The sequence below is a fragment of the Tremella mesenterica genome, assembly GCF_000271645.1.
Source record: "Tremella mesenterica DSM 1558 unplaced genomic scaffold TREMEscaffold_1, whole genome shotgun sequence".
In the NCBI taxonomy this organism is placed as follows: Eukaryota; Fungi; Basidiomycota; class Tremellomycetes; order Tremellales; family Tremellaceae; genus Tremella; species Tremella mesenterica.
Genome location: NW_006711225.1, coordinates 2,269,019 through 2,295,641, shown reverse-complemented (window position 1 = coordinate 2,295,641; position 26,623 = coordinate 2,269,019). Strand labels below are relative to the sequence as shown.

General features: G+C 45.1%; 9 protein-coding genes across 9 annotated transcripts, besides 5 other annotated features; 4 read left to right on the top strand and 5 right to left on the bottom strand.

Annotated features, from left to right (window-relative positions):
- Nucleotides 1-30: 30 nt before the first annotated feature.
- TREMEDRAFT_26263 (uncharacterized protein) lies at nt 31-1,809 on the bottom strand (the record flags this gene model as incomplete). The annotated part of the gene is made up of 2 exons (XM_007000679.1): nt 31-1,200; nt 1,366-1,809. Coding segments are annotated over 2 exons (1,614 nt in total), but the record flags the coding sequence as incomplete, so codon positions are not given.
- Nucleotides 1,810-2,305: 496 nt separating this feature from the next.
- On the bottom strand, nt 2,306-5,015 carry TREMEDRAFT_36752 (uncharacterized protein). Its single transcript, XM_007000779.1, has 11 exons — nt 4,497-5,015; nt 4,356-4,451; nt 4,111-4,302; nt 3,952-4,054; nt 3,835-3,907; nt 3,376-3,739; nt 3,220-3,332; nt 3,029-3,177; nt 2,923-2,959; nt 2,802-2,874; nt 2,306-2,684 (listed from the first exon to the last, which is right to left on the bottom strand). Exons 1-11 carry the CDS (start codon nt 4,833-4,835, stop codon nt 2,391-2,393), a joined length of 1,833 nt encoding a protein of 610 aa, XP_007000841.1. The 5' UTR covers nt 4,836-5,015; the 3' UTR covers nt 2,306-2,390.
- Nucleotides 5,016-5,297: 282 nt separating this feature from the next.
- On the top strand, nt 5,298-8,596 carry TREMEDRAFT_26302 (uncharacterized protein; the record flags this gene model as incomplete). The annotated part of the gene is made up of 12 exons (XM_007000683.1): nt 5,298-5,674; nt 5,722-5,810; nt 5,851-5,931; nt 5,976-6,140; nt 6,184-6,391; nt 6,470-6,700; nt 6,755-7,215; nt 7,317-7,401; nt 7,456-7,568; nt 7,641-7,846; nt 7,902-8,018; nt 8,180-8,596. 12 exons carry the CDS (start codon nt 5,298-5,300, stop codon nt 8,594-8,596), a joined length of 2,550 nt encoding a protein of 849 aa, XP_007000745.1.
- Nucleotides 8,597-8,675: 79 nt separating this feature from the next.
- Nucleotides 8,676-9,956, bottom strand: TREMEDRAFT_66929 (uncharacterized protein; the record flags this gene model as incomplete). The annotated part of the gene is made up of 2 exons (XM_007001835.1): nt 8,676-9,404; nt 9,663-9,956. The coding sequence occupies 2 exons, from the start codon at nt 9,954-9,956 to the stop codon at nt 8,676-8,678; spliced, it is 1,023 nt and encodes a 340-aa protein (XP_007001897.1).
- Nucleotides 9,957-10,783: 827 nt separating this feature from the next.
- TREMEDRAFT_26769 (uncharacterized protein) lies at nt 10,784-12,197 on the top strand (the record flags this gene model as incomplete). The annotated part of the gene is made up of 6 exons (XM_007000729.1): nt 10,784-10,859; nt 11,037-11,170; nt 11,379-11,451; nt 11,702-11,817; nt 11,865-11,934; nt 12,103-12,197. The coding sequence occupies 6 exons, from the start codon at nt 10,784-10,786 to the stop codon at nt 12,195-12,197; spliced, it is 564 nt and encodes a 187-aa protein (XP_007000791.1).
- A 749-nt stretch (nt 12,198-12,946) lies between these two features.
- TREMEDRAFT_41805 (uncharacterized protein) lies at nt 12,947-15,480 on the top strand. Its single transcript, XM_007000894.1, has 5 exons — nt 12,947-13,145; nt 13,297-14,275; nt 14,481-14,846; nt 14,985-15,122; nt 15,283-15,480. The coding sequence occupies exons 1-5, from the start codon at nt 13,019-13,021 to the stop codon at nt 15,332-15,334; spliced, it is 1,662 nt and encodes a 553-aa protein (XP_007000956.1). The 5' UTR covers nt 12,947-13,018; the 3' UTR covers nt 15,335-15,480.
- A 228-nt stretch (nt 15,481-15,708) lies between these two features.
- Nucleotides 15,709-15,772: a sequence feature (Protein overlapping with rRNA (TREMEDRAFT_58690, EIW72518.1) was converted to a misc_feature.).
- A 213-nt stretch (nt 15,773-15,985) lies between these two features.
- Nucleotides 15,986-16,205: a sequence feature (Protein overlapping with rRNA (TREMEDRAFT_58690, EIW72518.1) was converted to a misc_feature.).
- A 450-nt stretch (nt 16,206-16,655) lies between these two features.
- Nucleotides 16,656-16,925: a sequence feature (Protein overlapping with rRNA (TREMEDRAFT_58690, EIW72518.1) was converted to a misc_feature.).
- A 48-nt stretch (nt 16,926-16,973) lies between these two features.
- Nucleotides 16,974-17,079: a sequence feature (Protein overlapping with rRNA (TREMEDRAFT_58690, EIW72518.1) was converted to a misc_feature.).
- Nucleotides 17,080-17,257: 178 nt separating this feature from the next.
- Nucleotides 17,258-17,854: a sequence feature (Protein overlapping with rRNA (TREMEDRAFT_58690, EIW72518.1) was converted to a misc_feature.).
- A 961-nt stretch (nt 17,855-18,815) lies between these two features.
- On the bottom strand, nt 18,816-21,185 carry TREMEDRAFT_66927 (uncharacterized protein; the record flags this gene model as incomplete). Its single annotated transcript, XM_007001834.1, has 13 exons — nt 18,816-19,102; nt 19,185-19,353; nt 19,421-19,510; nt 19,546-19,744; nt 19,793-19,924; nt 19,970-20,068; nt 20,111-20,127; nt 20,168-20,311; nt 20,354-20,519; nt 20,566-20,696; nt 20,740-21,012; nt 21,063-21,070; nt 21,113-21,185. 13 exons carry the CDS (start codon nt 21,183-21,185, stop codon nt 18,816-18,818), a joined length of 1,788 nt encoding a protein of 595 aa, XP_007001896.1.
- Nucleotides 21,186-22,082: 897 nt separating this feature from the next.
- Nucleotides 22,083-24,504, top strand: TREMEDRAFT_66926 (uncharacterized protein; the record flags this gene model as incomplete). Its single annotated transcript, XM_007001833.1, has 11 exons — nt 22,083-22,130; nt 22,177-22,558; nt 22,616-22,765; nt 22,820-22,846; nt 22,895-23,139; nt 23,234-23,257; nt 23,300-23,521; nt 23,685-23,711; nt 23,755-23,818; nt 23,885-24,130; nt 24,416-24,504. The coding sequence occupies 11 exons, from the start codon at nt 22,083-22,085 to the stop codon at nt 24,502-24,504; spliced, it is 1,524 nt and encodes a 507-aa protein (XP_007001895.1).
- A 118-nt stretch (nt 24,505-24,622) lies between these two features.
- TREMEDRAFT_41801 (uncharacterized protein) lies at nt 24,623-26,226 on the bottom strand. The gene is made up of 4 exons (XM_007000893.1): nt 26,112-26,226; nt 25,508-25,794; nt 25,132-25,297; nt 24,623-24,930 (listed from the first exon to the last, which is right to left on the bottom strand). The coding sequence occupies exons 1-4, from the start codon at nt 26,131-26,133 to the stop codon at nt 24,812-24,814; spliced, it is 594 nt and encodes a 197-aa protein (XP_007000955.1). The 5' UTR covers nt 26,134-26,226; the 3' UTR covers nt 24,623-24,811.
- Nucleotides 26,227-26,623: the final 397 nt, after the last annotated feature.

Below are 26,623 nucleotides of genomic sequence, written 5' to 3'. Positions count from 1 at the left end.
CGTTGAGTACTTTACCATACTCGTACTTCACTAGTCAACCTTCGTAGTGGTAGATCGTTCTTCCTTGTTTTCTGAAGAATCATATTTTATATCCCAAGCTTTTAGTCCATCTTCCAAAGATTTATCCAAAGCTTTGATATACCTAGGTATTCCACCTATATAATTCAGAGCTTCAACTCTTTTACCAGGTATATTACTCCCTTGATACCAACTTTTAGCATTTGGAAATAAACTTTTCCCCCAAACTTCCCTACATTCCAATGTCCATTTCTCTTCTTCATCCTTTTTAGTCTCCCACTTTACTATTCCCTTCTCCTTTACCATCTCAAAAACCTTTCCTAACCAATTACCTTGAATAGAAGCTGAAATAGGTCCATTACCAAAAGCCGATGGTGCTTGAGGACCGTAAATCATGAATAAATTAGGAAAACCATTTACCATCATTCCTAAAGTAGTTTTAACTCCTTCAGACCAATGATCAGAAATACTTTCATCTTTATCATTCTTAACATTCATATTTTCCATTCCTTTAGTCAAAGCGTTAAATCCAGTCGCTAAAATGATCAAATCGAATTTCTTTTCATCATCTTTTGTCTTTATACCTTCTTGTGTGATTTTCAAAATAGGGTTTTCATTCAAATCGATTAAATCAACATGAGGTAAATTAAAACATTCGTAATAATTAATCTCGAGACTAGGTCGTTTTGTACCGAATGGATGAGGTTGTTTCATAGGTGCTAATTTTTCTTTGAGGTTCTCATCTTGTATCCTTTTACGAATCCTATCACGCCAAAATTCGTATACTATTTCATTCGCTTTTTCATCGGAATAAACGTCATGGTAATTATTGAGCCATAATCCGAAACCACCTTCTTCCATTAATGATTGAAACAATTCTTCTCTTTTTTCAAATGATTCGGAGAACAGACTTTGAGGGAGGAAATCATATGGGAATCCAGCGAATGTGGTAAGGGTTTTATTGAAGGCGGTTTGATAAGTTCCATCTGATTTTTTCTTCTTATTTTCCGAAGGTGAAAGAGATCTTTGAACCATTGGAAGACAGAAATTAGGTGTACGTTGATAGACTGTTAATTGGGATGTGATAGGTGCTATTTCTTGAATGATTTGAACACCAGAAGCACCTGTACCAATTACGGCAACTGATTTGTCTTTTAGGTCGATACCCGTTTGAGGCCATTCCTATCATATTTGTTAGTCCCTTTCTTATATCCAAGCTGAGAATAACGAGGGAACATCGAAGACATGTGGGTATACACTCCTAGGAACGGAAAGGCACAAACGGGTCAACAAGGTGAAGGGCAGGGAGGTGTAAGGAGTGGATGAGAGTGACATGCAAAAACTCACAGCACTATGAACCAATTGTCCCTTGAACAACTCCATTCCTTCAATTTTAGGTTTATAAATCTCTCCTGATAAACCAATACCAGCAATAAACCATCTCCCTTTAACTTTCCCTTCAGTCAATCCTCCTTCTTTATCTTGACGAACATACTTGACTTCCCAAAAACAAGCTTCATTATCCCACTTAGCACCTATAACTTTGCTTCCATACCACGTATCCTTGCTGAAATTCAACTTGGAATCCACATGATCGAAATATCGACATAATTCATCTCGTCCAGGATACCTCTCACGAAAATCGAATCCTTCCCATAGCTCCGGGTCAGGGATTTGATAAACCGGTTCGGGAGTGTCGACCCTGGCACCGGGGTAACAGTTCCAATACCATACACCTCCTGAACGAGGGGCTTTTTCGAGGATTATGCATTTGAGATTTAGTTTTCGAAGACTATCAAGTCAGCTGAAGTATCTCTAATCACTCATGCTCTGCTCAAAAACAAGATATTCCTGACCCACTCTCCCTCCAACTTTGACCTTGAACATGGGTCCTCTATTCCAGCGTTGAGTCATTGGACAAGTACGACATGATATTGATGGGTATGAAGATTTGAACATGGGTTTTGAAAGAGAAAACTCACCGATTCAGAGCATAGATACTTCCAAATCCTGCACCAACCAATACCACGTCGTACATTTTCACCTCTTCGTCAGTCATTTTTCGATTTCACTTCAGTCAGTAGACTTTAGGCAATTCATAGTGACTCAAGTTGAAATGACTCTGTTATATATCTCTTGATCTGCAGTAAGAGGGCGTCAGGAAGCCTCATGCTTTGAGACCCTACAAGAAACCACCCGATTTCCTAAGGACGACCTCCACACGACGTAGCTTGTAGCACCATGTGGGGGAATATGAACTTCGATCCGATCACACGATCGGATCATGGATCTGGAATTATGAGTAGCATTGTCAGAGCACATGATATAAACCTCCCCCACGTCATATACAGTACAGTACGCATGCGCGCGGATTAAGTACTTGCCGATCTCCCCCACTCATCCTCGTGTTTCTCTTCTGATCCGTCCATTTCTCTACCCTTTTCCTCCTTCTCGGAAGAATCAATGACCAAAGTGCTCCTCCCACTCTCCTCATCATTGACCGCCCGCTTGATTTCCCTGTAGCCGATGAGAACGATGAGAGTATCGAGAACATACCATCCTGCGCAGACCCACCATGACAACTGAACGTTTTTGAAGTTGTTCACTTCACCCGGATAGACAGTGAGAAGGGCTCCTTGAAGGGTAAAAGTCAATGTGCCGCCCATCTTCAAAATCAGCTTATACTCGGCAAATGAGATGTCCGAATAACTAGGGTGTCATGGGAGTATCGATCATGCGGACGATTATCGGAACATTGCGTGTGGAGTAGCATAAAAACATACCTGAATAGCGACTTGAAGGAGTGCAGATGCCACACCTGCCATTTCGGGAGGAATCGCCATCATGTATAATACGCTTGACATCAGTCACACGAGCTCGGACTCAAATAATTCAAAAACTCACTTGATTCCAGAAAAGGCGCAACCACAAAAGAAAGAGCCTAAGATCAGCCAACTTGCCTTAAGAGGTCTCTCGGACGCTTTGTTAAAACACCCTTGATCGGACTCACCGATCGCGAAAGACGGAAAGTACCATCTCCAGTAAGCACCTCCTTGCCATAAACCATGCGAGAAAATGGGGACGATGACCGTGGCCGCGGACACGGTAAAGCATACGGGGAGGAAGTATCGAGAAGCTTTGACATGCTGGGGTATCCGACTACTTGTAAGCATCACGGATGGATGGAAAGGGAATACGTACGGGAGTACAAACATGGGCAAAGCGGAGAAGATACCTTGAGGCATCAGTCGTAAACCCACTATCGCCGCAGACTCCACTTGTTCCCATCGTTCGGATAAAGGCAATGCCTGGCCCTGGCTATGAGCAGAGAAAGACGGGAGAAAGACGATGACTGACAGGCCACATTGGTAAGATACCAACGGCTACCACGAGTAGTAAAGGCAAGTTGGGCAGTTTCCAAGTGGAAGGAGGCACCAAAGCACATCCGTCCGGTAGACGTTTCTCCCAAAAGAAGAAACTGACGCCCAGTGGCCAAGACAGGAGGAATGGGACCAGGAAAGATGCACTACGCCAGCCGTTGATACCTCCCATGGTGAGTCCAATCATGAACATGAGTGTTGACCCAAGGAGTATAGCACAGCCTATCAGGTCGAACTGTTGCCACTTTTCTCTCAGTGTCGCCTGAGACTTCGCTCCGTGTAGTTTCGGAATGGCGAGGTACGCCGTGATGGAGATGGGGACAGAGAGAATGCCCACGAACCTATCAGTCAGCTCAACCGGATACTTTGACCGTTAAACGAAATTTGAAAGCAGGAAAGACAATCATGACGTCGAGAATTTCAGTAGATGACCTACCGGAAGAACCAACGCCATGCAGACATTTGCCCCTCAGTTGTGATGAACGCAAAGAGACCAGCGAGGACCAAGCCTGGAGTATGAGCTCACTCCCATATTACATGTCTCTTAGCTTACCCGAGGCATTTGCAACGGACCCAAAAAGGGCAAAAACACCAATAGCTGTCCCTTGCTTATGAGGGGGGAAGACACCCAAAATGAGACGGTAAGCGGCAGGGACCTAGAGTCTCAGCTTTGTCGTCACAAAAGCACTTGCTCCATGGCAAACACACTCACAGTCGCACTGGCAAACACACCACTCAGTCCTCGAAGCGCCCAATAGCTATACTTATCGGTGAGAACAGAAGCGATCAAACAGGCCAAGCCCAAAAGAGCTGCTCCGGTCACAAAAGATGTTTTAGGGGAGAAGAGGTCGGCTATCCGTCCGAAGAATGGGAGAAGGGTCGCGAAAGGTATAGCGAATGCTACCTGTTCAATCAGCAGTAGGTCCGGGTCCTGATAGATATTCAATGGAAACTCACGATGATCCATGTTGATTCTACATATGGAACGTCTAGGTCTTGGGAAATGGCCGTGATGAAAATCATGACACCTGATCGGCAGGTGACGTCTATATACTGCCACGGTCAACCTCGGCCCGAAGATGGGTGGAATGAACTCACCACAGACATGCAGAACAGAACCAGAATGAGCCACAACTTTGCTCCTGTCACATAGGCTATCGGCACCTGGGGTGGTTCTTGCTGAGAAGTAAGTTGAGGGCTGGACGGCACCGAGGCATTAAAAATTGGATCATGTGAATCGGACTCGGTGGATTTCACCACCTCCACCCCATCTTGGAAGCCTTTGAGTGACCCAGGGAGTGATTTGTCCGGTTTTGCAGGAGTGTCGATATGGGTATGAGAAGAAGAGGCCGTCGGAGCAGGAGCAGGCCTCGTAGTCGATATATCTATCAATGTCATGCTAGAGGTGGCATTCCTTCTCATCAAATCGTCTCCCATCCTGGATGTAGTTCGAATCTATAATTTTTGGTCGAGGTGGAAAGTCGGGGGAAAGAAAGAATACGTTTTGTACAGAAAGCGGATGCAGAGGAGATGCGACAGGTGTCATGGAAGGCAAGTGGGGTGGGGGAGTCTCCGTGAATGGCGGAGTATGAAAGAGTGAGGTGTGACGACGGGCATGACATGACAAAGGTTCTCTTATTCTTGTTCACCATCTGCTTTCATAACCACTCTCCAAGTTTTTCCCAACACCTTTGGTCGGTTCGTCGGCCATGTCCGTATCGAGAAACCGGCCCGTGACTCCGACGTGACGTGGCTTTTCGTCCTAACACTCGGACCACGTGGCACTTGTGGGGCTCCAGATCTGGTGTCGTCAACTCGCTTCTCGCCTTTGCATGAATCTTTGCTTCTCGAATCACTCATTCCTTTTCCCTTGTCACCATGTCCACCTCTGCTCCCCGTATGGTGAGGCAACGTTCTTCCGGTCACTTTATCAAACAAGCATCCTCTAGCTCTAGGCCGATCCCCACCCCTAGCTATCCTCAGCGTCGGAGATCATTGCGGATATCTCTTCCAACCAAGGTAGCGGCAGCTGTCCTCTGCGTCGTCATCGGTGCCGTCTTACTCTCTCGTTTGTCTAACAGCAGACGATTGGGGATCTTACATAGCAAGACAATAAAGCTGAAAGCGGGTGATGTGGAACAAGAAGTTCTGCCATCCGGACAAGACTGGGGACATGGGGATTTCGGTGATGGTCGACAAAGGAATGTTGCAAAGACGTTCTTGACACCGACATGTGACGCATGCTATTGGGTCAACACCAATTTAGGCAACGGAGGGTACATCCGCATACATTTTCATACACCATAAATGCTGATCCATACAGTCCCGAGCCTGATCTGAGCGGAGGGATGATACCTGCTGTAGCTCCCCCTTTCGCCATGACTCGCTGGACCCCACAGACCAGAACCAATTGTCAGCCATCTCTCAGCATGTATTGTGAAGCTTATGAAAGACCCTTCCATGTGTCCCTACAACCAATCCGATACAATGTTCCACGGTTTTATGGGAACACACCAGCCGGCCATCTGGATGGGTTAGGGTTTGCTCCCGTTCGAAGAGCGAATTACTGACGGCAAGGGGAATCTGGACCCGCTATGCTCTCGGTCGGCTTAGGCAAAGTCATCACAGACTTTGAGGAACGAGGTATACCCTTCGATAAATCTCACGAATATGCGTCGGCCAATTATTATTCCACCCTGCTCAACGCCGAGGAGGGGGATATCCAGACAGAAATGTCCGCTAGTGAGTTATCTGCGCTGGTGAGATTTCTCCTCTGATCGAATAGCATCTCGTGTTGGTCATCTACGCTTCACCTTTGACGCCTGGGGAGATTCTCTACCTCATGTAGTGGTTCGAGCGAGCAGAGCCAGTGTGCTCATGAGTGGTGACAACGTCATGTCTCGGAGTCCCCATAATGTCTCATACCCGGAAGGCTGGGTAAACATTGATGCCAAGAGAAAGGAGATCTATGGGTGGAATGATGAACGTCAAGAGTGAGTCTATAATGGTGGACTCTCTCCCCGCCCTTTGACCGGGATCAACTCTAAGACACTTTGAGACTGATCACCTAGTCATATTCTGGTAGGGGATGAACTCCCAGCGACAAACTTCAAAGGCTACTTCGTCGCTCGTTTCTCACAACCGTTCCGAGATGTCGGAATATCATACGACGGTAAATTACAGCCTGGTGAAACTCAAGGTCAAGGCAAGATACTGGCGGGATACGCAACTTTCAATCACGATGTGAAAGTCGTCGACGTACGTATAGGCGTCAGTTTCATAAGTATCGACCAAGCTCGTCGGTGAGTTCCGCTCGTCCTTCTCCGATTACAAAAAGCCTTTGACTGATCGAACAGAAACTTGGACTTGGAAATACCAGATGGACAAACTCTTGAAGTGACCTCCAAACTGACCCGTACCGCTTGGGCAGACAAGCTGGATCGTCTTATGGTGACCGGAGCCACGCCTCATAATCTTACAGTACTCTACACATCCTTTGCTCATACCCTGGTCTATCCTTACGAGGTCTCCGAGAATGCTGGCACCAATCGTCGACCCAAATGGGAATACTATTCTGGTTATTTGGACAAAGTCGTTCCAGGCGTCAGCTACTCGGGCTATAGCATCTGGGACACCTTCCGCTCTCATACCGCTTGGTTACTGTTGGTAGCCCCTGAACGGGTTGGGGCCATGATCCAGAGTATGCTGCAGGACTACAAAGAAGGGGGTTGGTTACCAATGTGGAAGAATATCGTGGAAACGAATATCATGGTGGGTACTCATGGTGATAGCATCATTGCTCAGGCCATGGAAGCAGGTGAGTTCGTGAACCTGAACTTGCGTCCCACTTCTGCTTACACTTCTGTCCAATCAGCTGGATTTTTCTGGCACAAAGTGTTCCGACGCTGACTTTTGTAGGAGTGAAAGATTTCGACTGGAACCTGGCATGGGAAGCAGTGAAGAAGAATGCCTTTACGCCACCGGAGAGAGATACGGAGCTGGAGTAGGTCATACTCCGTATTTTAAGGTCCAAGCTGAAGTGCAGATTCGCAGATAGGGAAGAACATACTCCTCAAGAGGTCAGAGCGGGTCTGACAGAGTATATGTCACACGGATATGTGGCTGCCGACATTCATGCGGAGAGTGGCAGTAGAACACTGGATTATGCCTGTAAGTTTTTCATCCCTCTCACTCACCCCCAGCTCCCGTTTTCAGGTCTGTAGACGGTTAGCTGACAAAGAGACGATGACCACGCCGCGTCCATCGTGGCTACTCACTTGGGAGCGCATGACGAAGCTGCTGTTCTCACCAAACGAGCAAAGTATTACCGCAATCTCTGGAATATCAATACGGGCTTTATGGAGGCGAGGAACATAGATGGATCCTTCGCTGGTGAAAAGGTGGGATGGACGGAAGGCGATCATTGGGCGTATAGTCTGGCAGTCATGGTGAGTAGGATCGTAATCGATTTGAAACTGTTTGAAGGACTTGACTGAAGAGCAGCACGACATTCCAGGTCTGATCGAGTTGATGGGTGGGGATGACAAGTTTGTGGGGTTTCTGGATCGACATTTTGATGAAGGACATAATCTACATACCAATGAGCCAAGTCATCACATTGTGAGCGTCATGTTTACAACCATGCCATCCTCCTGCTACAACCTACCATACCACATATGGGTTCCCTAAATTCCTATGAATCTTGCCTCGTACCGTTCACACAACTCCCCCCATCGTGCAAAGGGGGACACGAAACATTGAGATGATTGGACTGACCCTAGCCATACCTCTACAACTTTGCCAACGCACCACATAAAACCCAACATTGGGTCCGTCAGATCGCCCGGAATGAATACAATCACACCGCTACCGGTTTATCAGGTAACGAGGACTGTGGTCAAATGTCTGCTTGGTATCTCTTCACCGCCCTTGGTTTTTATCCCGTAGACCCGGCTTCCGCGACATATATCATCGGTGCCCCTCTGTTCGATTCTCTCCTCCTCCGACTACCAGGACAAAAACGACCATTACGTATTGACGCACTTGGTGCTTCCGACGTCCGAGGTTACGTGCGTGGTCTGAAAGTCAATGGAAAAAGAAGAGAATCTTGGGTATTGAGACATGATGAAATTAGACATGGAGTTGATTTGATATTTGAAATGGACGGAACACCTCAAGCTTGGGGAATGACTTTATAGTTTTTTTAAAAAAGGTTGTATCCGCATTGTCATCGGTAGGTCTATCTGATCATCCTAATTCTCTTTTACATTATGCTGATCATACTTTAACAATAGCCATTCCTGCTAACATACAACCCATATAAGTCCCTACTTTCCCTAAAATCATCAAGTTGTCTTTATACGTCGATGATGATAATGTTCCAAAGATGATGTTAGACAATCCTACCACAGCCGGTCCGGGACATACTCCAGTCAATGCCCATCCTACACCGAACAAAGATGAACCTAGAAGTAATTTCCAATCTATATCTCGTCGAGTAGGAACGTTCCAAGATTCCCATCTTAATTTGGGTCGACGAACATTTTTGATGATACTCCACTGAATAGCATTAGGTATAACCCCGGTGATCACTATTAAAGCTAGACTAGGATCGAAGTCGGGAGAGAAAGGCGCGAGAAAACCGGCAACTTTGAGAGGAGATATCATACCACTCATTTGGAGTCCGAGGGAGAATATTATTCCGTTCAAGATGTAAGGTAGACTTCGAAGATGGAGTTTAGTCAGGGGTAGGAAAGTGGGAAGGGTTTGAAGGAGGATGGTGAGACCGACGGTGGTGAGCAAAATTAGGATTGAAGATGATGAAGGTGTAAAGGAGGCAGAAGGGATAAGATGTAAGGATGAAGTTGAAGGTGAGAGTAAAGGAGATGGAAAGAAGTAAGATGTGAGAAGGGAAGTGGAGAAAAATGTCAAGGTGGCAATTAAGGATCTTGGTGAGAGACGAGAAACACCACCGAGGAAATGACCAGAGGTACAACCTGATCCAAGCTGAGGTCAGTTCAACTCTAAGTTGGTTATCCCATCTCGTCTTCCAAGCTCATCTTCAATTTGGTCCTGAATCATCCCTGGTGCAGTGATGGACGTGGTGACAGTGATGATATAAGTGAGAAGCAACCAAGACTCATAGTTCATGATGGGAAGATCTTCATAAAGTGTCAAAGAAGGATCACGGTCGCATGACTTGACTTTAGAAAGGAGGGAATCCCGAGAAAAACGGATAAAGAAAAATATAAATATCAAACTCACTCTACTTCCCAAACCTACTAAACTCCCTCCCAACATTAGTCTTGCCCAACCTTGTTTCCCCCAGCTCGATAACCCATCATCCGGAAAAGATCCATTCAAACCTGTCATAGAAACCAACAGAGGACCTAAAAACATTCCGCCTAATGTGGCCCATCTCCAACTGGCCCGATCACCGAGGACAGCACCGGAAACGATACCTGATACTCCGAACACTCTTCCGGTAAGGGAGAGTAGTGAAGATGTGGAGAGATGAAGGAGATAACCTCCTAGAAGAGTTTGGAGGGGAGTGAACATGACTTTGGGATTTGTTACTCTGTTGGTGTCGCTCCTGATGGGATTCCACCCTGGTCGGTGTCGTTCGGTGTCGGTGTCACTTCCGATCGATTTCACTTTCTGTTGATGTCTTTCCCTGTCGCTGTCACTGGATCGATGTTTCTACTTCTCAGTGTTACTCTTGGCGGTGGTTCTGAGGGAGGGCTACTATACTACAGAAGAGGAGTTTTAGTCACAAGAGATCATAAACGGGGTATCGGAGAGAAGACTTGGTCACATGAAAGGATAGGTTACAAAAAGGAGCATATAAAGAGGAGAAGAGCAGAGGGCGGAATCTCGAGAAAATGGGTTGTCGGAGTTTAGAATCGTTAGAATAAACGGAAACCTCGGATCTCGGCGTATGGAACAAATCCCTATTCCCCGATGGGACCGAACAGGTCACGAAGGAGGCTTGATGGTGGGGATGGGATTGTTTCCACTCGTCAGCCACATGAACCTGAGTCAATAATATTCATGCACCAAGTATCAGATTCCACCTTTGATTTCTAGTACATTAGATTACTTACTGACCATGTTATCATTGCAGAATACATGTCATCGATGATTCATAACAGGGCCAAAAGTGGTCATTGATAATTTACCCGCTGGTGGTGACGATTTTTGCCACCCATGTCGCGTGCCTCAAAAACACCCGCGACTTTTCCAATCACACTTTGTGCTTTGACTTTTGACTCTGTATTCCTATGACTTGACCTTTTCTTCGACTATCCACTTTCCTCAGTCTGTATAGCTGAGTAAGAGCTAGACAGTAATTGTCGGGACGAATAAGTCCACCAAGACTAGAGGGTATGAGACGAGAAATAACAGGGGATGAAGAATCACCCATAAGTATCAAAATACTTTTGGTTGGTAATTCCAGTGTTGGTATGTTGTTTTCCTACTCTCCTCTCCACCTTTCATCACTCGTACTATCCCTCATTACTCCTCGCGACTTACTACTTGTCGTCCATATTATCGTATACGTACCCTGATATTCTGGCTGATGGGCCACGCGTCCAGGATGGAATATGAAAGTTTGAATGAAAAAGCACTGACCTAGAGGCAAATCATCTTTATTACTACGTTTCACAGAGGATGATTTCCTCGCTGATGAGGATACCATAGCTACTATTGGTGTGGACTTTAAAGTGACTAGACTTGAAGTGGATGAGAAAAAGTATAAGTTGGCTATTTGGGTGAGTCATAGTATCATACATCATCTCTCAACTTGTCAGACAAATGGGGAGTTTGCCACTTTCAACTGTTTCGATCACACTTTTTCTTTGATCTGCAAGGTTGGAGGTTTTACCATTCGATATGAGACGCAGTAGTGGAAGGTCACGAGAAGTAATGGTAGACGCGGTATCGGCGATGGAGAAATAGTATGGTTTGTTGACGGCTTAGGATACAGCAGGACAGGAAAGGTTTAGGACACTCACGGCGAGTTATTATCGTGGTGCACAGGGTGTAGTACTTGGTGAGTGTCATGTTTTGTCACTCCTCATCAACTCATGTATGTTGAGCAATGACCCCCTTCCACCACTCCCTCGTCTCCTTTTTCCATATATCTCTCTCGCCCATTGGGGTAAATTCCTGGTCTTCTTTCGTCAGTTGACTCTTTGTTGACAAATCTTTCAACGTAGAGATTCTTCTTCAGAGATTATCAAACTTACGAGCCCACTTCAATGTTGGACCTTGTGACCCGAGATGTGAACACTGATCCACAGTCTACGACATGACCTCACGCAAGACTTTCGATGAGTTACTTCGATGGGATCGCGAATTGGATACATACTGCGGTGATTCAATCGTGAAGCTTATCCTGGGGAACAAAGCGGACAAGGTGCGGTCTTCCTGATATATTTCACCTTTGAAAAATCTGACGGACAGTCTTTGGCGAGACAAGTGACGACGGAAGAAGGTAAAGCTTTTGCCGAAAGTCTCGGGGCTTTGTTCATGGGTGTGTTTTACTCTCTCTTTCCAACTTTAGCCTTTGCCATTCTGCTCTCCCTTCGATTGATCCCCTTTTCAGCGTATCATAGGGCGATCTCGGAGCAGACCGATATCTAGTCCATCGGCTCGAAGATTCAGAACGGAGGGAATTTCCGAGACTGTTTGCTGACCACAGAATGCTCGGCCAAGACTAATGAAGGTATCGAGGAAGCTTTCCGTGAGCTGGTCAGGAAAGTAAGTGGCATCCCTCCTACATATAAATTCTTCTAATTGACCTAATCAGATCGCGAGCATACAACCCCTCATACTCATCCCTACTAAACCCACCACCATCTCCCGTACGGTCAATCTACTGGAAGATGACGAAACCGACAAACCAGCTGCGGTCGGAGGTTGCGGTTGTTAGATTGCTTTCCGTCCCATTCCACCCTGTCCATTCTATTCCTGCTGTTCATTCCCTAATGACATCCTTGACACCCTGTAGCCAACACCTGTACGCATCGAGTCTGTAATCACGTTTGTTTATTTATGACCTGCACTGCATGCACATCCTTCACGTTTTGCCCATCTCTCACTTTATCAAGACAATCCATAGTCATTGTGCCTGATTTATTTCCGAGTTTCTTGTGAATCCGTGACGACGCACGTTTATCCACCACTTCCGTCATTTCGTCATTCTCTTTCTCCTAGGTATCCCTTCCGATCCCTGAAATTCTCATGTTTCCCCCACTTTCACTCAAACACACTCACACTTCCGCCCTCGTCGTTCTCTCCTCTTACAACATGTGCGTCATGATGAACTTCCTCACAAAGTGAATCAAGAAGCTGACAAGACTGATCAGGGCCAAAATGACAATCATCACATGTTTCCTTCCACCTCGACATGGTTGGTTCATCAAAACGCACGTTGCTCTCATTTCTTCGTACTAGTCTTTCAGCCCTGACTCAGAGTATCTAAACTGGAGCAAGTATAAGTTTAGTCAATACGCCCGCTATGTCTTTCCCCAAAACGGTCGTACATCAAGATATCGAGCTTGAGCATAAAAGTCCTACTCAACAAGTACAAAAAAGACTCAAAAAGTTGAAACAAGATGTTGAGTTCTGTGTTAATTGCTATTCTCCCTATCTTGGGTACTTCGGCCAACCCTGTGGAGAAACGTTGGAGTCATGCGCCTGATGTTGGTGCTACAACATCGGATGTGTTTCCTCCTACCGGAAGTGAGTCACATCCATCCTTCCATATCCCACAAGCTTCTCCCTTCTTTTCTTGTTCTTTATGTCTCTACACACACCGCGCACCATCCCACCCAGAGGGCAAGTTGGATGGAGTCATATAGTAGATGAATTCCTGTACCCTGCTAACCTTCAGCAAAAGTAAACTCGGATCTCTTCCCACCTGAATCTATCGTCGGTTATCCTCAAGGTACACCCACAGGATTAGAAGCAGCTGCTATTCAAACCGCACCAGTATACGCATACAATTCCGATCCTTCAAGTGAATTCCCTTTGAAAAACGTTGGGACAGAAGATGGTATCGACGAATCAACTTTCGACATGTTACGATCCTGGGGAAATTTATCTCCTTGGTATTCCGTCCCATCATCATATTACGGTCTCGATTCAGCTTCACCTCTAGCACCCGAATCATGTAGTATAACTCAACTTCATTTATTATATCGACATGGTGCACGTTATCCTACAGCAGGTGCATTACCAGCACAATTCGCAGCTTCTTTACATAACGCTACAGTAAATGGAACTTGGGACGCATGGGGTGAATTAGATTTTTTGAACACTTGGACATATAAATTAGGTGCAGAACTTTTATCACCTTTTGGTCGTTTACAAAATTTCGAATTAGGTGTTTCTTATCGTAATTCTTATGGTTACCTTTTAAACAATTTTACAGAACAAGGTACTTTACCTGTTTTCAGAACCGAATCACAAGATAGGATGGTCAAAACTGCTGAAAATTTCGCAGCAGGTTTCTTTGGAGTACCGGAATATTTAGATCAAGTTAATATCGAAATCATGGTTGAAGCTCCTGGTGTGAATGATACTGGTGCACCTTATGATACTTGTACGAACGCGAATGTTGCTTCAAGAGGTGGGATAGGAGGAATCGTTTCGAACGCTTTCGCAACGACAGCTTGGAACAGTACCGTCGATAGACTTAATAGTCAAGTTTCAGGATTGAAATTTACTGGGAACGATATACTTGCCATGCTTCAATTATGTGCTTACGAAACCAATTCTTTGGGTTATTCGGCTTTTTGTAAACTTTTCACTCAAGAAGATTTCCAACAATTCGAATATTATTTCGATCTCAGTTTCTGGTATAACAACGGGTAAGTTGAAGTCTTCTTCTTCCTTTTCTTTCCTTGCGTCTACCCCTCTGACTCATCTTTCTATATCACAGTATCAGACTCAGACTTTTCCGCTCTTCTCCTGTCCCATTCATTCCCTGTGTTATCATCTCTTCGACGAAATAGTCTAGTAAAATTTGGGTGTCACACAGGTGTATACACAGATCGAGTTATCAGATGATTGAAGTGAAACTGATGAAGTTTCGTCCCACATCGCAGCAAGGTTTAAGTCTATACAAGAATTCGTAGCTCGTTTCGAACAAACTCCTTTATCATCATACGATTCCACTACCAATTCAACTCTCGATACCTCTTCTACTTATTTCCCTCTCAATCAATCCATTTACGCAGATGCGACACATGAAGTAGTCGTCGCTGATGTTCTTGCCGCTTTGAACCTCACTGCTGTCTTTGGAGAAACACCATTAGATCTTAAGAAGAGAGGAGAATATACTTTCAAAAGTAGTCAAGTAGTACCGTGGGCCACTCATTTGACTGTTCAAGTCATGGAATGTTCAGAATATCAACCTACCAAACAGGTTAGGTTCATGGTGTGAGTTATCACAACGTTTTTCTTCTTCATCGTTCGAAAGTCATGTTTTACCAAATAAAATCCGTATCGAGTCCTATTTCTTGAGATGTTTCGATTTCTTATGTGTTGTGGGTTTTTTGAGTAAGTACTGACGAGTAGTAACGATGCTGTCATCCCTCTTAATTACGACGGTTGTCCTTCTGATCCTAACGGTCTTTGTGCTTTCGACACTGTTGTTGCGGCACTAAAGAACCGAATCGACGAGATCGATTTTGATTATGCTTGTTTCGGTAATTAGTGAGTATTTCCGTCCTTCTTATCCGTGAACCATTTCTATCTTATATCGTATACCATGCGATTCTCATTTGAATCCACCTATCGGTCTACCATGTGGAAAGCTATCATGGTTTTAACGGTGTAAATATTGAGCCAAACTGGAAAGACGACTGACGATCAGTACCGCCGAACCAGGAGTTAACTATAATGGTCTCCCTCCCAAAACCGCTTGAACATGAAGTGATAATCCAAACAATTTTGAAAGAGATAACAAAAGATGCAAGAAGCGTCATCAGAATATAATCAGGAATTAAAAGAAGAATAGAAATGAATTGAAAGTATATTGATTGATAGAAGGACATGCACTGGGGTTTTTGTCATTTTTTAAATATCAAATGCACAGTCATCCAGTCATCTAGTCAAAAGCGGTCGAGCCAGTCCCCGTCCTCATTCCTAAAACTACATCTGTTTCTTCCCCATTGAGCAATGATATGAACCCGGTATGAAGGATGATCCTTCATCTTCGAACAAATTGACAGATGAGGGGACATAAGTGAGAATCTGACCACATCTTGCCCAGCTATGTAGATCGTAGGTTTCTGAATCGCTAGTAACCTGTACTGGAAATTCGTTCCAATATAGCCAAAGCTTGATCTTTCACGTCCGTCGGTCTATTCTCAGCTCTACCCATTATCGAATCACTCTGAAATAAGAATTGACAGCATCACTCTGTCCACGTCATATCACCATATCCACTTGAGGGGTCAAATTGCCAGATGCTCCAACTATGAAAAGACTAAATATTATGTGGACGTGAATAAATGGAATTCAAGATGAAATAATGGACGGATCAGGAAGTGATAGTAAGAAAACCTCAAACTCACTTTAGTCGATAAGCAACAGGAGTCAAACCTGTTCCAAATCTCCTATCCACATGATTCGAACATAATATCGAAATGACAATATTGACCAGATGAAGTGGTATTACGGAAAACGCCCAATGGGAGAATAGAGAGAGTGAAGTACGTTCGTATAAAGTCCATTTGGATTTACAGCCTGGTAATGGTGAACGAGGATAACATTTCAGAGAATATGTTGCGTCGTCTATGGCGTTAGCTCCGTGATCTTGTATGATTCATCGTCTCCTCAAGTGTATTACATCTTAGATCAAAGGTGATCTTTCCGACATTTTTCGGACGGTAACTTCAACTTCGCTGGAAGTTCTGGACAGTTATGAAAGAGATGGACGAGGAAGACTCAAGTAGAACTTGTCCATCGGATCAAATGGAAGAGAGAACGAGAAGGAAAAAAAAAAAACCACAACACTCAGGATTCCCATGTGGTCCCCCACCATGGTACTAACTGAGCGGTACTCTGTTTGACTTTGCAGATCGGACGGGATGCAGTATTTTCAAAGTCCTATGGCCGTGGATGACCGAAACCTTTCCAACCAGATTTATAAGTCAGAATGCACCAGTATCGCGGCAAAATGAAAAAAGGGAACGGAAGTGTTATAATCGTATGAGGTTGACGTGACATTTTGAGACAACTCACGAAGTGGATTATAAAAACCACAACAACCTAAACCTAATTGAACTCTTCCTCTATCCGAAGGTGAAAGCCATTGACTCCAACTTTGATTCAATTTCCTAGCTAATTGCAAATTCCCTCTCTTATAGGCGGTATACCCTACGAAACATAAAGACAGTAGAGTGGGCCAAAGTAAGAGTGCGTGGATTGATAAGATCGGACGGGATCGAAGGAGGATACCTGTGAGACCTATCAATGCTGATAGTGTGGTGAGAATGGAAGAGACCAGAAGGACTGAGGGGTCAGTTGAGTTGTGCATGATTGAAGGGGAAAGAGACTGACAAGTCAAGATGTCAGGATCGGAGACTACCGTTACATCGCTTGAAGGGTCGATTCTTAGTAGGATTTGAGCTGTCCATGAGAGTCCTAAGAGACCGTAAGTCAACATCTAATCTGTTAACGTAGCCCCTTTACAGCCTATCGATCTGAACTGTGTGGGTTCCATCGTTATTCCGACTACCCGTACGGTGCATCAGTCTCATACCATTGTTTCGATGAAACTGATAGGTAACGATCAATGAAACTGAAAGGTAAAGATCAGTGTTTGTGTTAAGATTGTCACTCACACTTGTCACAGACACTATTAAAACGCCTCTCTCCCATGTCCAAGCCACACTTTTCGTCTTGAGATCAGGAAACTTGCGAGTCATTTTGATTCCATAAGTCTCCAGCACTGCCAGGATAGCCTCTTCACTTGGCGGAATTTCAGTCACTTTCTCATCCTTCATAGTCGAAGCCCTTCTCAGTGTGACGGATGAAAGATCTGAAGCAGTCTCTAGGGTTTCTGTCCTGATGGGATATTCAACATGACCTTCAATCATAGAGGGACTTTCCTCTATATCCTCCAATTCAGACTCTTCCACAAAATTCCTCTCGCTTCTGATCCCATGATCACTCCTCCTGGAAGATCTCTCGCTTCTCGCGGTTTTATAACTTCTGGATGATGGCGCAGAAACTGAGGCTATGGAATCTGACCCTGATCGTTTGCCTTTTAATCGTAAACTTTGCCATCTTTTCCATGTCCGACCATTCGGGTCATCACCGGTCAGTGGCGTTGAGCTCGTTCCACTGCCCTGACTTGAGAAACCACCGGAAAAGGGGTTCATCATTGACCACCAAGTGGTTCCCGATACTGCGGAAATACGAGACGGTTCGCGGGACATCGCATCGTTTACGGGTATACCAGGCCGATCTCGAGTTGAGTTCCGTATATATCTGTCAGGTGAAGATCTTCTTGAAGAGGAATGAAATCGAGGAGAATGGTCGCGTAAGTCCACATCTTGGAAATATCTTGAAGATCGATGAGGGTGGTGGTGGGAAGAGGAGGATGGTTGGTATTCTTTTCGATGGGTGAGATTGGTAGTGGAAGTTGAAAGAGCAGAAGGACTAGTATGGATGGGACCTAAGTGTTCGTCGGGGTCTTCGAAGTCATAATGTCGGATACCATCCCGGTGAGTGTGATCACTTCTGGAGGTTTGGCGAGTTGATTGGTCTGAGTGACCACGTTGACTATGACGGTGAGGCCTGTCATCCCTGTGATATGGTTGGTCACTTTGACGACTGTTCTGACGAGATCCGTGTTCCCGATATTGATTGTCATAATCATTTTCATTTCGTGAAGCTCGGCTTCGATATGATTTCCCAGAGTCTTCTCGATTGCTGTGAACGGAGGAAGATGGTCGTGCTCTGTTGTGATCCCTCGTGAGAGTTCGACGATTGGTGAAAGCCTCATCAGGAAGTAGAGGGGAGAGATGTAGAGGTAAAGTAGAGGAATGTGCGTATTCGTCTTGTACAGATCGGGAAGATTGTCGGGAATATGCGCTTGCAGCGTACGGTGAAAGGATATCGGGATAAGGAGACGGTGTTTCGAGGTGTGGTGTCGATTGAGGATTGGGAGAACGGAAACGTAGTTTGTGCGAATCCATACTGTACACCCCTTGCCCAAGTGGTCAAATGCGAAAGCTGTCAATGATAGGGCGAGATAAATGCGAATGAGACTAGATTGAAAAGGGGGTTTTAGACTTGGAGGTCGATCGAACCGCTTCCGATCAGTTGCAGCATGTTCATATACAAATATCACATAACTCACTGAATATACAAGCAGATATACATATACCTCGATAATCAATGACTTGACAGTAGGTAAATGCGACCTTCCCAAGGTTCCAATTCCATCACGTCTTCATTCCTCTGATCCTGAGCTCCTAGAGCTACATCTCCGTTGGTCATCAAGAGTCTGGCCCCTCTCAAATCCACATTCCACTTCTTAGGATCCCAAGAGGTAGGTTCTCCCCTACCTTGTGGCCCTCTCGCGAGGTTGAGTACAATCAGAAGAGTTTGAGAGAGGCAGGGGTCATGACGAGTGTACACGTAGATATTTTCGTTGGACTCATCAAGTGGGTGGAATGTACCTATTGATTAGACTTCACGAAATTTCAGTACGACTTCTGCCGTCATATTTAGATGAGAATGACGAAATAGTTCATCACGCACCATAAATGAGAGCCTGGTATTCCTTACGCAAAGACAGCATTTTCTTCCAAAACGCCCACACGGAGGAGCCATCTGCCATTTGCTTCGCCACATTCCACTCTTGATAATCGTCATGCACTCTCATCCACGGTGTACCCTTAGAGAAACCGGCATTTTCCGTGGCATCCCACTACGAATCAGCGTCACATCCTGAGGTCCTATGCTCACCAGAGGTTAGAGGGACACGGGTCACTCACTTGCATTGGGGTGCGCCCGTTATCTCGAGCGGTCATCCTCATGCCCTCCAGCAAATCAATCATATTGGGATCCTGCTCCCCAGCAGTCCTCTGTCGATTTCACGCTCCTCAGCTATGTGTTGAACCGTTTCCACATCTTTGTACTCTTCTTCTCCCCAATCTCGAGGGAAATTGACCATCCCAATCTCCTCACCTTGAAAGATGAACAGTGTACCGGTGAGTGTTGTATGTAGCATTGAGATCAACTTGGCACATTTCGCCCGGTCAAGAGGATGATCAGAGGTCAGTCGACTGACGATACGCGGTTGGTCGTGGTTCTCGATACTTTTCGTCAGCTTATCCTGGCAAATTGGACAGCGATCAGCGACTGACTAATTGGAGTTCCAACCGCCTGCTTCTTCCATTTTCACTTGCCAATTGTTGAGCACACTCTTGAAGTCAACCAGCTTCCAGTCCGGATTCCAGGTCCTGCCTAGACCACCCCCTTTCCTATCGAAGCTTTGACTACCACATGAGGACCATCACCTTCTTTGGAAGAGATACACTCACTGATGGAAATGAAAGACCATTTGGAGTTCTTTATTGCTCGGATTGGAATAAGGCGCGTATTCAGATACGGGCCCGTCTCCCGGCGTCTCTCCCACACCGCTGGTCAGTTCTCTTCGACAGGTCCTTCGATTTGGGACTCACCAGAAACAGTCATAACGCTAAGGCAGATCAGCTCGATCATACTTTCCGAAAACCTACCTGAAGTACTTCCCTGTGCATCTCCTTCAGATGATGATGCACTTCAGGGCGATTGATGGAAAGCCTGCCAAATGGTTGGTACTCCTTGTCCGGAAAGACCTCCGGAGCGTCGGGCAAGCCAGGTGACTTTGCGATGAAGTTGATCTCATTGTCAGCTGGGTCCTTCTACGACCTATTGCGACTCACGACATCCATCCTGAACCCGTCCACGCCCTGTTCCAACCACCAATGCATCATAGCCCAGATCTCCTTGCGCACCTCAGGGTTTTCCCAATTGAGATCCGGCTGTTCTTTGAGGAACAGATGAAGGTAGTACTCTTGGGTAGCCTCGTCCCATTCCCAAGCTGACTTCCTGACCGTCAGTCCAGACCAACGTTCACAGGGTAATCATGACTCACGAACCGAAAGTGGGAGACCAGTTATTGGGCGGCAGTCTCTCCCCTGTAGCTGAGTATCTGGGGGGTCGCCATATGTACCAGTCTCTTTTTGGGTTTGTCCTGGAAGATCGTGATTCCTTGAACCATTCATGCTGCTTCGTCAGCACTCTTTCGATTCGATGTGAGGGACCTTACTTGATCGGAAGTATGGTTCACTACGAGGTCCATGACGAGTTTCATACCTTGTTCGTGAATAGCATCTCTGACATTTTCCCAATCTTGCATCGTCCCATAACGAGGATCGACAGCCCGGTAATCCGAGATATCATATCCCATATCAGCCTGGGGAGATCGGTAGATGGGCGACAGCCAAATGATGTCGATACCGAGTTGTTTAAAATATGGTATACGGGAAAGCATACCTCGTAGGGTACCATGACCAGAATCGGCGTGATCACAAAAGGAGGCCTGGAGAAAAGAAGCATGAGCTAAAGGATTCTTCTTCAGAGCGAGCTTACCGGATAAACTGATGGTCAGCTGTTATCGTGTGTGAGACGTGAGAATTCACTTTGATACACGGCAGCTTCTTTCCACCAAGCTTTCGAAGCGGTCTGTGTATCTTTCGACTTGTCAGGAGACATCTTGAGTCTTTGTTCGAATGTATGTTAGCTGTCAAAGCACTGTTGCTTTTGTTCAAACTGGCGAGATATCAGAGGGAGGGCAGTCCGGCAGCTAATCAGTGTCCAATCTTGAGCTTCTTGAGCTTTTCGTTTGTCTTTCCCCGCCCACCCGTCAAAATCCTAGACACAGCTTCGCTACTGTGCCGATATGATAGAGGGAGATGCTCGTGGATCGTACTGGGTCGACGCAGACTATCCAAGGGCCAAGCATGCAAGGGAGCCAAGTAAGTACATAGTGACAAGTAAAGGGGTGAAAGGGCGTGCTGCCAATCAGTGTTGTTATATTAAGGGTTAAGATATTAAGGGTTGTAAAATGGGTAGCCAGGGTGGGTTATTAAGGTCTAAGAACGTAATATCATCCCCTACTATGAGTGATGAAGGAATAGGTCACGTGACACAACACCCCTCCACCATAGTCCTCTACCTTCACTGTACTGGAATCATTCATGTCACTCCTGCCCATTTATGCCATTCTAGAAGCTGTAGTCACTTCAGAAGCTGATGGAATGTGTTGATACAGTGCATGTGTTACTCAAAGTAATGCAGGAATGAGTCCCCATAGCCCAGCATGAGGAAAATGATATTACGTTTTTAAGCCCTCTTTTTTGGACCACCAAATTAAGGCTGTAATTACGGGTTATTACGTAACTTAAAAACGACCCTTAATAACAACCTGACAACACTGCTGCCAATACTGGGGTAACCGAGGACAGTGGTTTCCGACGGAAGCCAAGCCCGCTCAGAGTGACGTCAATGGTCCAATCCGCTCACATTCCTCACACTGTCCAAGATACCCATCCGTAGTTTCGTCATCTTCACTCTAACAGACCTCGTTTTGATCTCAGAAAGACTTTCAACATGGCGAACATAGAGATCGGTATCATCGGCTCGGGCTCGATGGGCTCGGTGAGTATCGCAATATCTCTTCATACCCCTACTTAGCTGACGATAGGGTATGACACTTCTTTTTGCCGAGCACGGTTCAACTATAGGATGCTTCGATACAGATCAAAAGGCCGTCCAGGCAATCTTGGATCAAGCCAAAAAAACCGAAACAGGGGACGATTCCCGCGTACATGGATTTAACTCCCTCAAAGATCTCGTCAATGCTTTCATCAAAGATCCAAACGGGGGTCATGAACGACGTATCATAGTACTCTCCCTGCCACATGGGAAGGTGGTCGATGGTGTCTGTGAAGAGCTACTTCCAATTTTGGATAAAGGGGATGTGGTAGTGGATGGAGGAAACGAATGGTGGGAATCGACGGAACGTAGACAAGCCAAAGCTAAGGAGAGAGGAATAGAGTGGATTGGTATGGGCGTCAGTGGTGGATGTGAGTACTGCATCACCTCTTTGTGATGGCGATAAATATCGGTATTGATCAGTATAGATCAAGCAGCTAGACATGGACCTAGTATGTCTCCAGGAGGAACAAAAGAAGCGTATGACTTTGTCGAGCCATACTTGAAGAAATGGGCTGTCAAAACGCCTGAAGGGGAACCTTGTGTCTGTTATGTTGGTCCTGGAGGGTCTGGACATTGTAAGTTCACCTTACTTCTTCAGGTACTTGCAAACGCAGCAGCTGATGCGGTAGATGTAAAGATGATACACAATGGGATTGGTAAGTCGTGACTTATCTTCATAAGACCGACATCGGATTTATGAACAGAACACGCACATCTGTCTATCTTATGCGAAATACGCGCTGTCATGGCATATCAATTTGGTCTCTCCAACGACGAAATATCAGATTATTTCGAAAAGTGGTATCGATCCGGACCTCTAAGGGGTAATTACCTAATCGGGATTGGATACAAGGGACTTCGCTTCAAGAAGGGTGGAGGGATAGAGGATAAGAGGGGGATCGTGGAGGATGTAGAGGATAAAGTGACGCAAGATGTTGATTTGTCTGAGGTGAGCTATACAAAATAAGAACTCTCCTTCAATGTTAAAAACATCCGCCCCTAGATTCTGCGCTAAAAGTAGAAGTATGTTGCTGATTAGATAGGGCACCGGAACTTGGTCCACCATGGTATGTCTCTCCATTACTTGTGTCATAAGCTGAATGGGAAAGGAAATCGCAACGAGACATGTTGCAGCACCAGCGATTGCAGCTTCACATCAGCTTCGTATCATCTCTTCTGACAAGTCTGAACGTCTAGAGGTTGTGAAAAACATGTCTTTGCCTCAGCCCAGAGAAGATAAGCTTGGGAAGGAAGTGAAAGAAGACGTGATGAATACTGTCGAGAAGGCTGTATACGGATGTATCTTAGGTGGATTCGTTCAAGGTTTGGCGGTAAGTCGTATTTCTCCCTCCCACCCCTCCTAGCCTTTGGGATCCAACTGCATTCATAGGCCTCTCTCCTCTTTGACTTCTCGATATCGCGATGTCCATTGTGGATGACTACATGTAGTCACGGAGATTCAAGTCCATCAGTTTGGGAGGTGCTAAGAGACAGATCATTGCTAAAGCGTCCCAAGAGCAGGTCATTTCATTCCCCACATTCCATGTGAGAACTGACAGTTCAGAAGTGGGATATTTCCCTTGCTGAAACTATGAAGATCTGGAGAGCAGGATGTATAATTCAAAGTGGTTCGTCCCACCATCATCCATTCTTCCACTGTCTTTTTCCTGTGTCATATACGCTGACATTCATAGACGGGATATGTGATCTCCTTCTCCCACATTTGACTAAATTCCCCCCTTCCGAACCTCACAATCTTCTACAGTCCATCCCCGAAGTGGCCAAAGAGCTCGCTTCGACTTACGCGGCTGTGAAAGAGGTGTACATGTTGGCAGTGGCGGCTGATGCGGTTGCTCCTGCTGTAGGGGCGACGTTGGAGTGGATGAAGAGTGTTTCCGGAAAGAATCTTCCGACCGATTTTGAAGAGATGGAGTTGGATTGTGAGTTTTTCATAATGTCCATTCTTCCCTTGACCCAATTATCATGCGTCCACTCTGTTCCTTTATAATTCAGAGCAGAGTACTACAATCTCTATCAAAATCTTGATATCTCCTTTGCAAACACATCATCACCGTGCTCTACTTAAGACCCTCTTTGACATCAACACCAATTCTTCTTCTCCCCATTCCCATCACCTCCTATCATCCTCCTCCGCACGATCTGTCTGGATGAAAGGAAACATTGGGTGAGGAATGTAGAAGAGAGAGCGGTAGACTGACACCCAGACTTTGGACATCACAACTACGATATTAAAGGTCATCCAGAGCCCGGCCATAGTAAAGGGAAATACCATACAGAATTCGCTCCTGCCTAAACCCTTCCGACATAGTCAATTCTAACCATGTAGCTTATAGTTACCGTATGACCATTACGATGACACCACGAAACATAGCATAATACACGATAGCACGGAAACGATCAAGAATATGTTAAATTATCAACAAATATATATGGATTCTGAATTTTGAATTATACTTGATTCCTCTGCCCACATCTATAAACGCTTTCTTTCCATATCTTTCACCAAAACACCTTTCTCGCCTCATTCCACAGATGATCACAAACGATTATCAGATTCGCATGCACAAAAATGGATGGGGATATGGAAAGGTGGATATGGATCATGCTTTCACAGGTTGAGCTTCGGCCTCTGCCTCGATGTTATAAACAACATTACGTCGACTGGTGATGCTGAATTTATCGATGAAAGTGAAGAAAAGTCCCACGACGGAGAGTGCGACTGAAGGTTAGTGTTGATGTCTACCTCCACTACTCCCATTTGAGACAAAAAAGGAATATAGAGATAGTGAAGTTGTTTTCTCTTTGTAGTCAAAGATGATAGATAGGGGAGGGATACTTGAGGGAAAAGACAATACAGATAGTTGTTAAAGATCGGAATATGATGGAGTAAAATAGGATAGATAGAAGAGGGAAAACTCACACATGGCCCAAGCTAACCCTTCAATAGCTGTAACCCTAGAACATTCATGTACGTAAGGTTGCCATACGGTCGGAAACCGATCGACGGGATTACCACATTGTAATCCGTGACCGAATGGAGTAGACTCGATGATTCCTGCTCCTGTACCCCACCAAACTCCCATTGCCTAATATGTCAGCAGGGACTTTCGCATAACAAGCGCCACCAAGGGCAAGTCGAGCGGATATGAGGAGGGGATATCTCGAGGGATGATTGCGCAAATGCTAGGAAAGGAAGTGAAGGGTCAAAACTCATGTCAAGAATGTAACAGAGATATGAATGGGAAAAGCAGTAAGTAGGGAGAAGAGATGGGATGAAGAAGAAGAATTAGACTTACCAAAAATATAGGTAAATACAAAAACAAACTTAAAGCCCAATGGAAAATTCCAAAAAGCAAAGAAATTATACTACTAAACAATAATAATCCCATTGCATGTTGATATTGTCCCGTTGGCCAATTTTGAGCATATCGACCATATTTATGTATTTGTTGAGAAACGAGACCTAATTCCGCAACGTCTATAACGATGAAAAGTACGAAAAGTATGAACCAAAATATTTGACGGGAGGTACTGAATATAAGAGAATAGTTTAGTTTTTTAGATTCTGGTTTGGCAGAGCCGGCTGAATGTGTTAGTCGTATTTCTTTACAAGTATATTGTAAACTCGTATCCTTCGACCAGATTCACACAGTTGCTTGTGTACTATAGTACTATCCACAGAATCACCATATTCACTAGGTCACCAGACTCATCCTTTCGATACGAGAGGTTTAGTGATCATGATTGTCTCTCGGGTTGTGAGATTGATGGGGCAGTTTCAGATTGTGTGGTATGAGGTGAATAGGTGAAGGGGAATCGAAGGAGACTGTAAAGGTTTGGAAGACCATGACAAATGAAGAGATAAGTATGAAAGGGTTGATAATTGAAGAAAAGACTCACGAACATGTACTTTACGTGCCATCTTAATTCAATTACCAAAGTATTATTCGATGTTAAAACACGAGTAAAATTGCGAAGGGTGAAAAAGTTATTAAACCTGTGAGTAAAAACTAAGTAGACGATTGTTAGAAGCGTAGATGCACATACTCAACTTTATATACAGTACATCTCGGTCAACCGGCAGACGTATGCCATCAAAATGAATCAGAAGGCCTTAGTAAGTTATGAGTCAGCATAAAGAATTTAGAATCTTTTCCGTCAAGTCAAAGGAGTTTTTCTCTCCTCGTCTACCTTTTCGACTGATGAGATGATAAAGACCCTTTGCCGTGAGAGTTGCCGATGTTAAGGACGACCATGAAAGTCACCGTAGGTCCAAGAGGCCACAGGGTGCAGGGTGTAAGTCACGAGGGTATGAGTTAAAATTGTTTGATGTAAGCAAGACCATGTAAGTGTTGTCGTAGACTTTTCTCATTTGCCACCGAAAAGGGGAATCGCAGACGGATTACATAGAT

What these genes read in the sequence shown, in the direction of transcription:
- TREMEDRAFT_36752 (XM_007000779.1), bottom strand. Translation starts at nt 4,835, where the DNA reads ATGGGAGACGATTTGATGAGAAGGAATGCCACCTCTAGCATGACATTG. An exon ending in GTGTGTTTGCCAGTGCGACT is followed by an intron (nt 4,055 to 4,110) that starts GTGAGTGTGTTT and finishes CTGAGACTCTAG; the next exon opens with GTCCCTGCCGCTTACCGTCT. An exon ending in TGCGCCTTTTCTGGAATCAA is followed by an intron (nt 2,875 to 2,922) that starts GTGAGTTTTTGA and finishes ACTGATGTCAAG; the next exon opens with CGTATTATACATGATGGCGA.
- TREMEDRAFT_41805 (XM_007000894.1), top strand. Translation starts at nt 13,019, where the DNA reads ATGTTGAGTTCTGTGTTAATTGCTATTCTCCCTATCTTGGGTACTTCG. An exon ending in AGTTTCTGGTATAACAACGG is followed by an intron (nt 14,276 to 14,480) that starts GTAAGTTGAAGT and finishes AGATGATTGAAG; the next exon opens with TGAAACTGATGAAGTTTCGT. An exon ending in AAACAGGTTAGGTTCATGGT is followed by an intron (nt 14,847 to 14,984) that starts GTGAGTTATCAC and finishes ACTGACGAGTAG; the next exon opens with TAACGATGCTGTCATCCCTC.
- TREMEDRAFT_41801 (XM_007000893.1), bottom strand. Translation starts at nt 26,133, where the DNA reads ATGGCACGTAAAGTACATGTTC. An exon ending in GGCACGTAAAGTACATGTTC is followed by an intron (nt 25,795 to 26,111) that starts GTGAGTCTTTTC and finishes TAACACATTCAG; the next exon opens with CCGGCTCTGCCAAACCAGAA. An exon ending in AGGGTTAGCTTGGGCCATGT is followed by an intron (nt 24,931 to 25,131) that starts GTGAGTTTTCCC and finishes ACTAACCTTCAG; the next exon opens with TCGCACTCTCCGTCGTGGGA.